This window comes from Mus musculus, chromosome 1, assembly GCF_000001635.26.
Source record: "Mus musculus strain C57BL/6J chromosome 1, GRCm38.p6 C57BL/6J".
Taxonomy (NCBI): domain Eukaryota; kingdom Metazoa; phylum Chordata; class Mammalia; order Rodentia; family Muridae; genus Mus; species Mus musculus.
The window spans coordinates 180964135-180975442 of NC_000067.6; the positions used below are offsets into that span (position 1 = coordinate 180964135).

General features: G+C 51.2%; 1 protein-coding gene across 5 annotated transcripts in view; it reads left to right on the top strand.

The window, feature by feature from the left end:
• Tmem63a (transmembrane protein 63a) overlaps window positions 1-10972 on the top strand; it is a 32821-nt gene extending 21849 nt beyond the window's left edge. For 3 of the 5 annotated variants that reach the window (XM_006496721.4, XM_006496723.4, XM_006496722.3), the window contains exons 15-23: window positions 1406-1512; window positions 1610-1696; window positions 2334-2396; window positions 4611-4773; window positions 6046-6151; window positions 7833-8000; window positions 8582-8697; window positions 9006-9068; window positions 10035-10972. In XM_006496721.4, coding sequence (XP_006496784.1) covers window positions 1406-1512; window positions 1610-1696; window positions 2334-2396; window positions 4611-4773; window positions 6046-6151; window positions 7833-8000; window positions 8582-8697; window positions 9006-9068; window positions 10035-10202 — 1041 coding nt within the window. In that variant the 3' untranslated portion in view covers window positions 10203-10972. Of the gene's footprint in view, window positions 1-1405; window positions 1513-1609; window positions 1697-2333; window positions 2397-4610; window positions 4774-6045; window positions 6152-7832; window positions 8001-8527; window positions 8698-9005; window positions 9069-10034 lie in introns of all 5 variants that reach the window. The other 2 variants (XR_001783670.2, NM_144794.2) reach the window with 2 other exon arrangements.
• The last annotated feature ends 336 nt before the right edge of the window (window positions 10973-11308 follow it).

The window sequence follows — 11308 nt, forward strand, 5'->3', positions numbered from 1 at the left end:
CACACACACACACACACGTAGACAGAGAAGGGACGTAAGGCACAAGACACATGAAAAGAGCTTTGTTAGTTGGGGTGGTGGGATACCTTAGATCAGAGGTTCTCAAGCTGTGGGTCAGTGCCCTTTTGGAGGTCAAACAACATTTTCACAGAGGTAGCATATCAGATGTCAGCATGCCAGATAGTTACATTACAATTCATAACAGTAGCAAAGTTACAGTTATGAAGAAGCAATGAAAATAATTTTATGATTGGAGTTACCACTACATGAGGAACTGTATTAAAGGGTCTCAGCATTAGGAAGGTTGAGAACCACAGCCTTAGATGGCCAGGCATGATAGACATTCAGATGTCATACTGCACATCTGTAATCCAGAGCTTGGGAGGGGCCCTGGCACTGTGGTCCTGACGCTGTGGTCCTGGCTTTTCCATCCGTTGCCGGTGAATTCTGAGCCTATGTTTTTCATTCATGTTACACCTGTGATATATAGAGGGAGCTGACTAGAAATCGTTACAACGCCCTAAGCATACACAACATAGTTTTCTGTAGACTCACAGCCGGTCAAGCTCATCCTTTTGCCAGTTGATGCGGGACAAGGCCTGGTCTTTGGAAGAGAGATCTGCTGGGTAGAGTTCCCTTTGGCTGTCTTGCATAAATTATATATATTTTTAAGATTTCTTTATTTTATGTATACGAGTACAATTGTAGCTCTCCTCAGACACACCAGAAGAGGGCATCAGATCCCATTACAGTTGGTTGTGAGCCAGCAGGTGGTTGCTGGGAATTGAACTCAGGACCTCTGGAAGAGCAGCCAGTGCTTTTAACAACTAAGCCATCTTTCCAGCCCCCAGTTTACTCTTATGTGATAAAACAACATATTTTCAGGAATTTTTTCTTTTCAGAAAAAACTTCCTTTCAGAAATTTCTTTTCAAAACATTTAACTTTATCTTTTAAATACATTTATTTCTGAGGTACAGGCGATGGAATTCAGGAGCTCACACACACTCAGCAAGCACTCGATATGGAACCATACCCCTAGGTGGCCTAGATTCTGTAACATTTGTAACTGGTACCAACTAGTGTGAACAGGATTGGAATCAGACACGGTGGAGCTGACTGGTGGGCCATGTGGAGAGGAGCCCTGGCCTCCAGATAGCAGCTGTCAGCTTTGCCCTAGGGATGGAGACGCCTCCTTCATCTGGCCCATCACTGCTCGTACCTCCTTCGCTGCAAAGGGCCACATAACCGCAGAGAGTAATGATGGTCTCCTTGCCCACGTTTGAGGACTGCCCACCCTTTACCCATCTCACCTTTGGCTCTGGAGGATGGCTGTGAGCCACTAGGCCACCAGTGACCACAGCCCCAGCGCCATCTTGACTCTCTGTGATGGTTCGTGTCTTGCAGAACCCCGTCATCAGCCAGTTCTTCCCCACACTCCTGCTGTGGTCCTTCTCTGCGCTGCTTCCGTCCATTGTCTACTACTCCACGCTGCTGGAGTCCCACTGGACAAGGTGAGCACAGCCTGGGCTTCTCACCCCACCCGGGGCCGCAGGCATGCTGCCTGATCTTACTTTGACAACTTAAACACTCACCTCTGTTCCCTCGCAGGTCAGGGGAAAACCGGATCATGGTGTCGAAGGTCTACATATTTTTGATCTTCATGGTGCTGATCCTGCCCTCCCTCGGTCTCACCAGGTACCTTCCACCTCTTGCCTGGCCCCAGTCAGACTCAGGATGGGTTCTTGCTGTCTATTCTGGAAGTCCCATAGTCCTTAAAGACAAGAAGCTTGTGAACAAAACTTACAGCGGACTTCCCTGGTAGGGTGGGGCTAGTCCTAGCTGTGTTTATCTTGTGGAGGGAAGTGCCAGCTAAAGCCTGTGTGACCTCAGGGGACAAATGTCTCAAGGTTGGGGCTGCTTTTAGAGTGGAAGAAAGGGTCTCACACTGCATGAGTGTGAGAAAGAAAACCGGAGGGTAGAACTCTAGATTGGTGTGAGCAAGACCTTGGGTTTCATCTTCAGTACTGGAAATCAATCAATTAAACAAACAAACAAACAAACAAACAAGCCGGGCAGTGTGGCCCACGCCTTTAATCCCAGCACTTGGGAGGCAGAGGCAGGTGGATTTCTGAGTTCGAGGGCAGCCTGGTCTACAGAGTGAGTTCTAGGACAGACAAAGCTATACAGAGAAACCCTGTCTTGAAAAACCAATCAACCAACCAACCAAACAAACAAACAAAAACCAAACCAAACCAAGCCAAATCAAAACACAAAATGAAACAAACAAATGAATAAGAAACATATGGAATTCATCTGCTTTTCTGCTTTTCAGCTTGGATTTCTTCTTCCGGTGGCTCTTTGACAAAACTTCCTCGGAAACCTCAATCAGGCTAGAGTAAGTATTGACTCGGCTGCCATCCAGTGCATGGGACTGAAGAGCTCTGGGTGTGGGGTGTGGGGTGGGGGATGGGGGTTGTGGGTGGGGAGTAAGGGGAGTGAGGGAGGCTGTGGCAGCAGCTAGCTAGCGCTGCAGTGTGGTTATTCCCCATTCCCCTTCAGGACAGGCATCCTCCCCTGGGAATACCAGGCCTTGCACTCACACCAGCCCCTCCCACATTCCTGGAGCATGTTGTGGGAGCTGACCTACTTTGTGTCTACTTGCAGAAATGTGGTTGTCTTTTAGCCCAAGACTCTATTAGTGGCCCCCACTTTTCTTGTTTAAGACTTACTTACAGACCACAGAGCCGTTGGGGAAGGTACTTCTGGGAGGTAGTGGTGCCCCAGTCACAGAGGGATAATAATTAAATGTAGTGTCAGTGTAGCCCGTGGGTGGTTTTTGTCAGGAGAATGGAGTTCAGTTTAGGGCTGGTGTGTGTCCTTGTTAGTACTCAAAGCCTATGACACTTCCCTCATAGTGACAGCTGTGATTTAAAATGGCTCCATGCGAAATGTTTATGCGTCCTTTACCCTATGAAGCTATGAGGGTGTGTGGGTAAGGAGATGGATCTGTGTCAAGTGCTTGCTATGTGGTCTAGACAAGAGAAGAGAGACAGAGACAGACAGAGAGAGCTGTGGGACAGATGTTATTCCTGTCTCCATTTTACAGATAATGGGGTGTAGAAATATTGAGGTTGTCACCCAAGGTTCTCCAACTAGTTATTCAGCCCATTTCACTATACTCGAGGGCTTTCAACAGCCCCAAAGGCCCCAGATTGGCTGGGAATGATCACGGAGGAGGCTGGCCTATAAAGATGGAGCAGTTGCTTCTTGCTGACTTGGCTGGTGAATCAGGAACAAGTAGCTACAGGTAGACGTACACCTACCTAACTCACCCTTTCCTGGGTAGACACGGCTTCTGGCTGCCACATCCAATGGCCTGCTCCTCTCTGTGACTCCTCAGCCACACCTGACATACCGGCCGAGGCTCTTCCCAGACACAGTGTTTTCATTTGGCACCGAGCTCTGCCCTTGCCATCCCTGCCTACAGCATCTCCTTTGCAACCTTCTTGGGACTTCCTGCAAAGCTACCTGAGGGAGGGCTCTATCCTCGCCCCTCCTCCTTTGGACTCATGGCTTCATTGCTATTTGGCTACTGCATTAAAATATGTACACAAAGGGGCGAGGGGTATGCAGTGCTGGGCTTCATCTTCAGTGCCAAGGAGTTAAAGAAAACAACCCACAGTATCCATATTACCACTTTAGAGTCTTCTGTCTCCTGCCTCAGCTTCAGGTGGAGCCCCTGCTGTGCACTGTGGACTTTACCGGCCCCAACCCAGATCTGATATGTCCCAGTTCTCCTCATAGCTCTCTCAATTTGGCCCCCCAAAAGCCTTGGAGCGCACCCTGTCTTTTCCTTCCCCTCTCCTCCCTCCATCCAGTCTATCAGCACACTCCCCCAGTTCTATCTCCGAGAAAAATAGAGAATCAGACCCTGCCTCCTCATCTCCACCAGTACCACCCTCATCCCGCACACCCTACAGTTGCGACCGTGTCCGCTGTATCTTTCAGCCTCCTGTTCTGCCTCCCCTTTGCCCGCTGCTTTCCAGGGCCCCCTGCCCTCCTACTGTTGCTTGGCACTGCCAGGCTCACAGCTCTTCATCAATGTCATTATCTGTAGTCCCTTGGTGTCCAGGTGATCTGCTTGCTCAGTGACCTTTTGATACACCTTCTAAGCTCAGTGACATTGTCCTCCCCCCCTCCCCACCCCAGCTGGACAGCTCCTGGAACACTGCCTGCCATACTGTGTATGCCATATCTGATTGTGTCCCCAGAGAGTGTGCAAATGCAAAGAGCAAAGAGAACAGAGTCTGAGGCCTGGTTTTCTATTTTATTTTATTATTTTGAGAAACGATTCTGCTATGTAGCCTAGAAGGGCCTAGAATCATGATTTTCCTGCCTCTGTTGCCTCAATGCTGGGATCACACGTATTATGGCTTTCAGCACAGTAACTGACACTCGGACGGTCTCCACAGATGTGTGCTGAATGAGGGATATGGCAAGAGCCCTCCCAGAGGTGCCCTCCCAGAGGTGCCCTCCCCCACTCCAGTTATTTTTCCAGCTGGAAGGAAGCTCTGGGGCTCCCAGCTAACAGCCCTGTATCTCGTCCTAGGTGTGTCTTCCTGCCAGACCAGGGTGCCTTCTTTGTGAACTACGTCATCGCCTCAGCCTTCATCGGCAGTGGCATGGAGCTGTTGCGCCTGCCCGGCCTCATCCTCTATACCTTCCGCATGATCATGGCCAAGACGGCCGCTGACCGCAGGAATGTTAAGCAGGTACTATAACCTTGGGTCCTGTCCATGCTCCCTGCCTGTGGGCCTCTCAGTTCTCTGGAATAAATCCTAGGCACAGTAAGAGCTTTGCAAACCTGGGCTCAGGGCTGCCTCTGCCTGGATCCTCTCTGGATCATGACAAGTCTTTCCCTAGTTTTCATGCTGACCATTGGGCCAGAGAAAAGACCTTGGGGTTTTTGTGGTCTAATGCATCTGGTCACACACTGTATCTATCAGTCTTCTCACCGCCTGTGCAGGGAACCTGACAGAAGCAACCTAAGAAAGGGGGGATTTGGCCTTCCTGTCTTGGCCTTCAGTTTGAGGGTATAGCCCATTGTGGTGGGGGAGGTGTTGGGGTGAAAGCGTTTCTAGCTGCGGGGTGGGAGACCGCCGGTTACGTTGGATCCGATGAGGAAGCAGGGAAACATGAATGCTAGTGTTCATCTCTTTCTCTCTTCTTCCTTTCATTCAGCTTGGGACTGTGGTCCACAGAGTGGTGGTGCCACATACACTGGAGGGGTGGTGGTCTTCTTTCTCGGTTAAACCTCTCTAGAAACACAGAGAACTGTGACTCTGAGGTGACTGTGACTCCAGCCAAGTTGAAAATCAAGGTCAATCATCACACAGGAAATGCATAGCTAAAAGCTACACATTCAATGTGTTAAGCCCCTGCTTAGTAAGAGAGAGATTATATACAACCCGTAGACCCCTTTCCTGGGGACCTCTGTTTGGACCTATTCTTAGGAATACCTCCAATGTCCAAGCTATTTCAGGCTGGCACGCATTCCAGACCTCCTAAGTTGGGTGGTGTGGGGTCGCTATGCCTTGGTGAGTTCTGTGAGAGGACGCAGGAAGCCAGCTGTCCTCTGGATTTTGTGATGGATGCCACTAATCTTGTTTTACAGAGGCACAAACTGAGCTGGCCCAGGTTACCCGAACTAGGGTTGAGCTGATGGTGGTGGTGGTGGTGGGGATGCCCAGTCTGTGTGGAATCTCTCTGGTGTATCCTCCAGCTCTATCTGCCCCAGGAGCTCATAGCTCTGGTGGGAGGGTACAGTTAGAGGAGGGGAGCCCTGTGAGAGCACACACCATCCACCATGCTTTGGAAGATCTGGGCGTGGCTGGAGAGGAGAAAGCCAAGCCTTTCAGAAGCATTCCTAACTACCTAGTCCTCCCTGACCCCGTTGGACACCCGTACCCGCCATGCTTGGAGTGCACAGAAGGGTGTCTGGGGACAGAGCCAGCTTATGAGATCCTTAACCCTTTCCTTCCCAGAACCAGGCTTTTGAATACGAGTTTGGAGCCATGTATGCGTGGATGCTGTGTGTCTTCACCGTCATCATGGCTTACAGCATCACCTGCCCCATTATCGTGCCCTTTGGTAAGTGGCCCTGGTGTCCGTCTGTCTTAGGGCTCATGGCCAGCTGACTCTGTCACACCTGCCGGTGACAGCTACCACCAGGTCACATGGATTCCCAGAAGAGTGCCCTCTTGTAGTTACCTAAGTACAAAATTTCCTTTCCTTTCTAAATGATTGTTTCTGCTGGCCTCTACTGTGGCCTCTCTCAACATGTCTGGTGTGAGTTTCTGTGTTGGCTCATTATGGTATCTTGTTTGGTTTGTGAATGCTTGTGTATGTATGTGTGCATGGGTGAGTATGGGTGCCCATGTACTTGGTGTATAGAACAGATAGATATTTCTGTTCTTTCTCTTCCCTTCCTTTCCCCCTTCTCTTCTTTTCCCTTCCCTTCCCTCTTTTCCCCTCCCCTTCCCTTCCCCCTTCCTTTCTCTTTCCTCCCCTCCCTTCCCCCTTCTTCTTCCCTTCTCTCCCCTCCCCTCCCCTTCCCCTTCCTTTCTCTTCCCTCCCCTCCCCTCCTCTTCCTTTCCCCTCCCCTGCTCTCCCCTCTCTTTTCTTTTTTGAGACCGAGTCTCACCTTGTAGCCTTGGCTGGCCTGGAATTCATTGTCTATATATGTATACTAGATTGGCCTCAAACTCCCGAAGATCTTCTAGCCTAAGCCTCTGCCTCCCAAGTTCTGGGGCTAAAGGCATGTGCTGTCCAGCTTGTCTGCTGTATATTTTTAGAGATGGTCTCTGGATAAAGCCAGAGATCTCTGACTGGGTAGACTGGCTAGCTCTGGGGCTCTGCCTGCCTCCATTTCCTCCTCTCAGTGCCTCAGGTACAGAAGTGTCCCACCATGCTCAGCATTTACGTGGGCATGGGATCTGATCCCAGGTTCTCACGCTTGCGGCAGGCGCCTCATGAGCTGAGCTGTCGCCTCAGTCCTAATTATCATCATCGTTGTCATCATCACCACCACCACCATCATCACCACCACATCACCACCACCATTACCATCATCATTATGATCAGCATCATGTAGATCCTATATAGTTTACAAAGCCTCCCTATGTTGTAGCACAGGTCAGCTTCAAACACAGGACCTTCTACCTTAGCCTCCCAAACATTGGAGCTATAGCTGTGTGTGTGCTCAATGACTGGCTCTTTTTAATGTAATTTAATTTTTTTAATGAACTGAAGGCTAGAGAAATGGCTCAGTGGCTAAGAAAGAGCATACACTGTTCCTTGCTCAGGACCTGAGTTCGGTGCCCAGCACCCACAGCAGGCAGCCTGCCTCCAATTCCAGCTTCAGAGAACCGGCGCCTTCCTTACCACCTTGGTCACATGCACGTAAACATTCACAAAAACCAGATAATAAAAACATTAATTAGTTAGCTAATTAATTTTTTTTTGAGACAGTGTCTCACTATTCAGCCTCAAACTCATGAAGATCCACCTACCTCTGCCCCCCGAGTGCTGGGATCATGGCCCTGCAGGGCTCCAGCTCACAGCACTCTTTTATTTTTTTTTTAAAGATTTATTTACTTGTTTATTTTATGCTTATGAATACACTGTTGCTGTCTTTAGACACACCAGAAGAGGGCATCAGACCTCATTACAGATGGTTTTGGGATTTGAACTCATGACCTCTGGACGAGTAGTCAATGCTCTTAACCGCTGAGCCAGCTCTCCAGCCCTAACCACAGCCACTATTTTGCAGGCCTCATCTACATCCTGCTTAAGCACATGGTGGACCGGCATAACCTCTACTTCGCTTACCTCCCGGCTAAACTGGAGAAGAGGATCCACTTCGCCGCCGTGAACCAGGCCCTGGCCGCCCCCATCCTCTGCCTCTTCTGGCTCTTCTTTTTCTCCTTCCTCCGTCTGGGTGAGGGACATTCTGCTCTGTGCCCAGTGCCAGGCCTCATATCCATCCATTCCCCCCCCCCCGCCCCCCCCAGCCAGTCAGCTCACTAGCTGATGTCCCAGTGTCAGTGTGGTAGAACAAGGTGAGGGCTGCTTGGTGTGGTGTTGACAACCGGGCTACTGAGCTAGGTCAGGTGTGACAGAGCCCCGGAAATCCCCATGGAGGAGAGGGCTGCTGGGTCAGTTCTGAGCCAGAGGATATGAAACTGTACAGTCAGCCCCAGAGAACTCCCATCCCGACTAGCCTTAGGCTCTGGAGGCTGGCAGGAACTGTCCTAGCTAGCTCACTGTCAAGGGCTCCTTACGTGGTATCCCAGTGTCTCAAACCCAGTCAGGGATGGGTCTAGCCATCATGTGGGCCATATACCCTGTGTTGTGTGCTCTGAGCTGTGAGGATACTATTCTGGCAGTTGGAATGAGGAGCAGGACTGGGGGCTGTGGGGAAGTCACCCACAGTCTGGACACCAGGCCTGGCCCCTTCCTCACCAGAGCAAGCATAACAGGAAGCGCCAGCCTCCCTCAAGACTGCGCGTATGTTCCCAGGTCTGACGGCCCCGGCCACGCTCTTCACCTTCCTGGTTGTTCTGCTCACCATCCTGGCCTGCCTGCTGTACACCTGCTTTGGATGCTTCAAGCACCTCAGCCCATGGAACTACAAGGTACCGGATGGTCCGACACGCCTCAGGCTGGACAGCGCAGCTCTCTTTTTCCCCATCCCCGTGTGTGTGAATGGAGTACCAGTTGCCCCCAGCTTTGGGAGTGGGGTGTGTTGTGGCTTCCTCCCTCCCTTCCCTCCCTCCCCTATTCCAGCCCCCCCCCCCCCCCGCCCCGTGTCTCAGTTGGGCTGCATTGGGAGCCTGGTGCCGGCTGCTCCTATTATTCTGCTGGGTTACTGGTCTGTTTGTTTGGGGGACCTTAGTTCGGAGAGACTGGCTCTGTTCGTCATTGTATCTGCTGTTGTCCACAGACAGAAGAATCAGCTAGTGACAAAGGAAGCGAAGCCGAGGCCCACGTGCCCCCGCCATTCACAGTAAGCTGCTATCTGTGTTTCCGTCCCCATGGTGGTTACTGTTTGTCATGCTGGTTGCATGATTCCCACCCAGAGAAGCCATAAGAATGTGCTGGAACAGTTCTGCCAGGCTGGAAAGGCCCGTCTTCTTCCTGGCTTTCCCTGACTCTATCCTCCAGGATGCTCCCTCAGGGTAGGGTGTGGCTCTTGAGCCCCAGATGGTAGAGTGGTAACTTCTGCTCATCCTAACAGAAGTGAGGGTAGGACTCTGACTGGCCTCCTCAGCCTCAGGCCTTCCAGCCGCTACCTCCCTAGGGAAAAGACTCTTCAAAGCTGGGGAGTGCCGGAGCACGCCTTTAATGCCAGTACTTATGAGGTAGAGGCAAGTGGATCTCTGAGTTTGAGGCCAGCCTGGTCTAAGGATCAAGTTTCAGGACAGTCAGGGTTACATTTTAAAAACAAACAAACAAACAACAACAACAAAAAGACTCAAGCCCCCCATAAGTAGGTGTTCAGGAGTGTAGTTACCCAGAGGCAGCCATGGCCCAGGCCCTGCCAGCCAGCAAGGAGAGCAAGCAATGAGGAAGCTTAGAACCTTCATTTCCACCCTGGGCCCGGGAGGGATGCATAGCTGACAGACACATACTATAGACAGACAGGCAGACAGACAGTTCCCAAATAAACAGACAGTCACCCAGAATACAGTACCAGGAAGGAGTGCTTCCTCTGAGAACTGGAGGAAGCCACTCTTCATTTCTTCATATGGTCATGAGAGCTGGGCTGTAGACGGCTTCCCATTTTGCTCTGGCTTCTGAGAAGTGTACTAATAAAGAAGTTGACTTGTTTTGGGTCCAGATGTCCCATGAGAATGCTATTTCTTGATATGTGTCCTCCCGTTGGGAGAAAGAGGGGTAGTGGGGCATGACCAGGATGTGAGATGTCAGGCTTGCCACCATCCAAGATCTAACTCTTTGCCTTTGCCGACAGCCCTATGTGCCTCGGATTCTGAACGGTTTGGCCTCAGAGAGGACAGCGTTATCCCCACAGCAGCAGCAGACCTACGGTGCCATCCGTAACATCAGTGGGACTCTTCCTGGGCAGCCCGTGGCTCAAGATCCTAGTGGCACTGCGGCTTATGCCTACCAGGAATCCTGAGAGTGGACAAGCTGGTCTGGCAGGCTGGGAGCATCTAGGAATACCGAGGGACACAAGGGGCTAGAGCCCCAGACAGGCTCTTGAGGGTTTTGCTGCTTAAAACCCCCGTATTGTGAGAAGAGGAAACCAGCGGGTCGTGGGGCTCTGGGTAACCGGGCTGAGGGTATCCATCCGGTGGGGCTGCTGTCCCTGGGAGCCATCTGTAAGGTTTCTTTTCTGGTCCCAGTGTGGGGAACATTTACAGCTCCCTCTTGTGGTCATCTGAGGATATGCACTTTTATTCCCCCATACACTGCTCAGGATGCTCTCTGTAGTGAGCATGGTGTATGTCCCTAGTGGTTTGTGGCCAAGATCATGTGTTGGGCTTTTGCCTTTAGGGAGATCATATTTGGGGACTTCTGGTTGATGGGGAGATGCGTCCAGGAAAGACTTAGTCCCTCTGAGCCCTGGAACACTGCTTAGCCTTCTGCAAGCTGATGAATAGCGCATCAGTTGGGTCTGAGATGGAGGCCATGTGGGGCCCTACAGTACTGTCCTGCCTGCAGTCCCTTTTCAGGGATCCATGGATTAGCTGTAGGGACCGGGGAATACCTTGTTCTTGTTGATGGCAGCAGGGCAGCAGGCTCATGCCCACTGGTTTGTAGCTGCCTCCTGCTGTGTTTCCGGGTTTTTGTATCATGTTGCCTGAATCTGGGCTGTGACTGGGTAACCCCACAGCAGGTGGGGACATGAGAACCATTAATAAAGTACCCACTGGGCTGGTGGTGAGACCCTGCCTCTCATGCTTCTTCCGGGTTTATGTACAGATTTTCCACGTCTGTGCAGGATTCTTCCAGCCTCTACCTGATAAGTCTGCTCTGTCCAAGATAGCAGGGGCAGTGTCAAGGGCAACTTGGAATTATGAGAGGTCAGAGTGGCAGGCACGGAGAGAACAGGGTGCCCCTCCATTTCTTCGGTTTTGGGCAGCTCACTCTTTTTCCAAAGTGGGACCTGGGGTTGGGCCCTAGGGGGCAGGCTGAGATGAGAAGGAAGGTAGCAAGAAGGAAGGTGGGACTTAGCAGTCCACGGTTGGGTAAAGGTGTGGGCCATAGCAGGCTTGTGGCAGA